The sequence below is a fragment of the Vigna radiata genome, chromosome 1, assembly GCF_000741045.1.
Source record: "Vigna radiata var. radiata cultivar VC1973A chromosome 1, Vradiata_ver6, whole genome shotgun sequence".
Classification (NCBI taxonomy): Eukaryota; Viridiplantae; Streptophyta; class Magnoliopsida; order Fabales; family Fabaceae; genus Vigna; species Vigna radiata.
This window is the reverse complement of record NC_028351.1, coordinates 14,825,267-14,829,806: the sequence shown is the minus strand read 5'-3', so window position 1 is coordinate 14,829,806 and position 4,540 is coordinate 14,825,267. Positions and strand designations below refer to the sequence as shown.

Sequence of the window (4,540 nt, the reverse complement as noted above, 5' to 3'; positions counted from 1 at the left end):
TCCTTCTTCAACAACCTTCCCCAAGGTTGAACTCAGGGTATTGATCCTGGATAACCAATCCATCTTCTCAGGTGTACTACATCTTCTCCCTGCTGTATCTGCCTCTTTTCTAGTATCTGTACTGGCCAAAAAGTTGGCCCTTCCACCTGCAACTCTGTTGGTAATTCTTTCTTCACCAACTTATCACCCACCGCTTTCTTTAATTGGGACACGTGAAATACAAGATGTATACGAGCTGAATCAGGTAACTTGAGTTTATAGGCCATGTTCCCCACCTGCTGTAGTACTTGAAAAGGTCCAAAATATCTGGCTGAGAGCTTAGGATGCAATCTAACCGACATGGAGGCCTGTCTATGGGTCTTATCTTCAAACGGTGTGCATCGTGCTGCTCCTTGGTAACTGGTATTGTACCAGTATTCGGCCCAAGACAACATCTCATACCAATTCTTTGGCTGCTCTGAACAGAAACACTGCGGGTAGCCTTCTACAATCCTATTCACCACCTCCGTTTGCCCATCCGTTTCTAGATGATATGTGGTACTCATCTTGAGCTACGTCCCTTGCATCTTAAATAATTCCTTCCAAAAGATGCTTAGGAATAATGGATCCCTATCACTAACAATTGACACTGGGATCCCGTGCAATCTTACAATTTCCCTTGCAAAGACTTCTGCTACTGTCCTGGCCGAGTAAGGGTGTTTCAACGCTATGAAATGACCATATTTGCTCAATCTATCTACCGCCACTAGAATCGCGTCATGGCCTTGTGATTTTGGAAGCTTAACTACGAAATCCATGCTCACCTCTTCACATACAGCCACTGGAATCGGGAGGTTGTAATAGCCCTTGGGGAGAAGCAGTCAGATACTTGTGCTGTTGACACATCTCGCACGTAGCAACATACTCCGTAACCATCTTTTTCATGCCCACCTAATATAACGATTGTGCTATTCTCCTATAGGTACGGTAAACTCCAGAGTGGCCTCCTGTTTTAGTTACCTGTTAGAAGAAGAGGAACAAGCTCAGATATCTGGTGGATGGTTGGGTGTGTGACCCTTCGAAATTGAGATTGGTGGATGGTTGGGTGTGTGACCCTTCGAAATTGAGATTTAGGGTTTGAAGGGTGAGACAAAATACAATAGCTTAGAAAATAATTTAAAGTACGAAGGATAAAAGTGTAATTTCATTTTTCAGACGCGTAGCGGGTACCCACGTGTACGGATAGTGTGATATCCATACCTGACCTGTTAACAAACGGGTATTAAAATTTCCACTACTCGTTACCTGCAGGTACCACTTACCCGCGGGTACTAAATACCTGTAGCGGATTTTCTGCAGGTACCCGCGGGTACAGGTTTTTGTGCCATCCCTACTCATAACAAAGGCAATATTTGGCCTAGTGTGAGATAGGTAAATTAGTCTTCCCACAAGTCTTTGGTACATTTCTTTATCCACAGAAACATCCTCCTCTGCACTTCCCAAATTTATATGTGGATCAACAGGTGTACTTGCTGGTTTGCAGGCTGTTTTACCTGTCTCCTGTAGCAATGATATACTTTTGTTGGGATATGAAGATTCCTTTCTTGGAATAGGCTACTTCAATCCCCAAAAAATATTTTAGCTTTCCTAAAGTCTTGATTTCGAATTCCTTAGCAAGGCATTGGCTCAACCCTTGTTGTTCCTTTTTATCATTCCCAATGATAATTATATCATCCACATAGAACAATAGTATTGTTACTCCGCTTGAATCAAAATGTTTGATGAATAAAGTGTGGTCCCCTCGGCTCTGTTTGTATTTAAGACTTGTCATAACTTTGGAGAATCTCCTAAACCATGCTCTAGGTGACTGTTTCAACCCGTATAGCACCTTTTTTAATTTGCAAACTGTGTTGGCCTCAATCTGTCCCGTATACCCGGGTGGTATTTCCATGTATATTTCTTCTTCAAGATCCCCGTGTAGGAATGCATTTTTTACATCAAATTGCTACAGTTCCCAATTGTAGAACGAAAAAATTGGTCAATCTGTGTTCATTTTGGCAACTGGTGCAAAAGTCTCTAAGTAATCCACTCCATATGTTTGGTGAATCCCTTGGCTAACCTTGCCTTATACCTCTCAATAGTCCCATCAGCCTTGTACTTCACTGTATAAACCCACTTGCACCCAACAACCCCTTTTTCCAGTTGGTAGGGAGACTTCTTGGATACAACTTCTTAATTCTTGGATGTTTCTTCTCTCTTCTGCTAGCACCCTTTTATGTTCGGTGGCCCACCTCTTCACAGAATCCATCCTTCCCTCCAGGGCATTCATTCTTCCATCAATTCTTCCCTCCATTGTGCCTTTCGCTCCTCCAAACAGAATCGGCAGTCCCCTCCCAAGCGTATCCGACAGGTCGGACCAATTTGTTAGACTTCTTTAGTCAAGAAGTCTAACTACCAATCAGAACAGCACACAGTTACTCACCAGATTTCTGGAAATAGAACTGTATTATTATTGTAACCAAAGAATACAAGAATAGGAGAGCACTCCTTCCTCCAAGGGTTTCCCCTTCACAAAGAGGCAAAGCTCAATCTACAAAATTATCAAAAAGTACCCTCACACAAGACCTTCCTTTCTTCTTATAAAGGCCCCCCTAACCAACTAACCAACTAACAAATAATCCTAATCTATTTCCTTTTATTCTGCACACATTATATCCTAAAACACTCACACGATTGTTTCCCTTTTTGTTCAATCTCTATTACTGGGAATACTCAAATTTTTGGGTATTTTGATGCTGATTGGATAGGTTCTCTTATGGACAAAATCTCTCCAAAAAAATTTGTGTTTTCATTAGAGGAAATATTATTTCTAGGAAAAACAAGATACAATTGTTGTGTGCTGTATCTAGGACTCTAAATATGGTCTTTCTTATTCTTTTCTCTTCCCTATCAATTGTTCTATCTCAACTACCAATGTCATTATAAATATGAGAACCAAAGGAAGGGGAATTAAGCTCGTCTTTTCCTTTTTATCTTGATTGCCGTCTTCTTTTCCTTTCTTTCTCTTTAAGTGTTATAAAATAATTTATGCCAGATATTTGGGATTTAAAAGGCCTATCTACACCTAATTACTAATTACACTTCAAAAGAAATAAAACCTTACAAATTGTTAGTCTAACAAATACAAAATAAGAAAGAAAGAGAAATATTTTGTTGATTTAGAACTTCTTGTCTTGACATACTTCTTGTAAATCTTCTAGGTATGGCGTGTTCTAGCTCATTATCTTCATTTATGCTCTCATCAAAGCCTGAATCAATCCTGCCAAAACTATTTTATAATCTCTGTTTAAGTTGTATCTTTATATGGCACTAAACTACCACTATACTTGACGCTACAATCATGGAGGCATCAATTAAGGTGGGCTAGGGTTGCTGCAATTAAAATAGTTTTCAATACTCTCCCTCACACCTATCCACCAAGAGAATAGCAAATGTAGGTGGCCAAAAATAAATCAAAGATAAACTCTGATATATTTGAATAATTTAGGTTAAGAATCAAACAAAATCCCATAAAATCAACTTAGAAGGTAAGAACTGTCAAACTTTATAAACTCTATTTAAGTTATATCTCTAGTCGATGTGGAACTAAGCCACCACCTAAGGCTGCAATTATGGCATCCTCCAACGAGGCTTCCAATAAAGTGAGTTAGGTGTAACACAATTTAGGTGACTTTCCAACATATATTGCTTTATATTTTTTACGCTTCACCATATTTCAATTTGGATTACTTTACGCCCTTGGTTACACAAAAACGTAATCAGAATTGCAAAATGCATTTGCCTGCATTGATATATCAAACAATATACTTGGAACTGAAGTTTGTTTGAAACTTCTATTTTGCAGATGCTTGCTTAGTAGATTCTAGCTTATGTGGTGCAGATTTGCGTACAGCACATCTACAGGTTCACCAACTTTAATTTTTACTTGTCTAATCAATTATTAATTTGTTTATGACATCTAATTTCTTTTTTCTATAAAGCTTTTATATTTTGGGCCAATCATTGTAACTTGTAAGTTATACGTGAGGTTCATCTAAGTATATCTTTTTTTTAAAATAATAAACCTATTCTTTGTGTGTTTTGTTTTGTCCTTTTATCTAGAAGAGGAACAATTTTGTTGAGGTATATTGTGAAGTGACAAAAATAGTCTGTGTCTAATACAACAAAGGAGCATGTATGTATATAAGTATCTCAAAGGCAAAGAAGATACAAAGAATGGGCCAAGGCATATATATATATATATATATATATATATATATATATATTTAGTTACATTTGATACTCCCCTCAAGCTAGTACATATAAATCATGAACAAAACTTGTTACAAATATAGTAAATTTTAGGACCCACAGTGAATTAGTGAAGATATACGCTAACTGATAATTAGAGTTAACAAATTGAGTGTTTTTTTTTTATCATCAAACAAATTGAGTGGTGATGTCTTCAAATGCAATCTTTCTCGGATAAAGTGACAATCCACCTCAGTATATTTAGTCCTTT

At 37.8% G+C, this 4,540-nt stretch overlaps 1 protein-coding gene across 2 annotated transcripts in view; it reads left to right on the top strand.

Annotated features, from left to right (window-relative positions):
• The window catches only part of LOC106775151 (FH protein interacting protein FIP2), a 16,083-nt gene that overhangs the window by 7,183 nt on the left and 4,360 nt on the right, over nucleotides 1–4,540 (top strand). For both annotated transcript variants that reach the window (XM_022785441.1, XM_014662223.2), the window contains exon 8: nucleotides 3,884–3,942. In XM_022785441.1, the coding sequence (XP_022641162.1) occupies nucleotides 3,884–3,942 (59 nt within the window). The remainder of the gene's footprint in view (nucleotides 1–3,883; nucleotides 3,943–4,540) is intronic.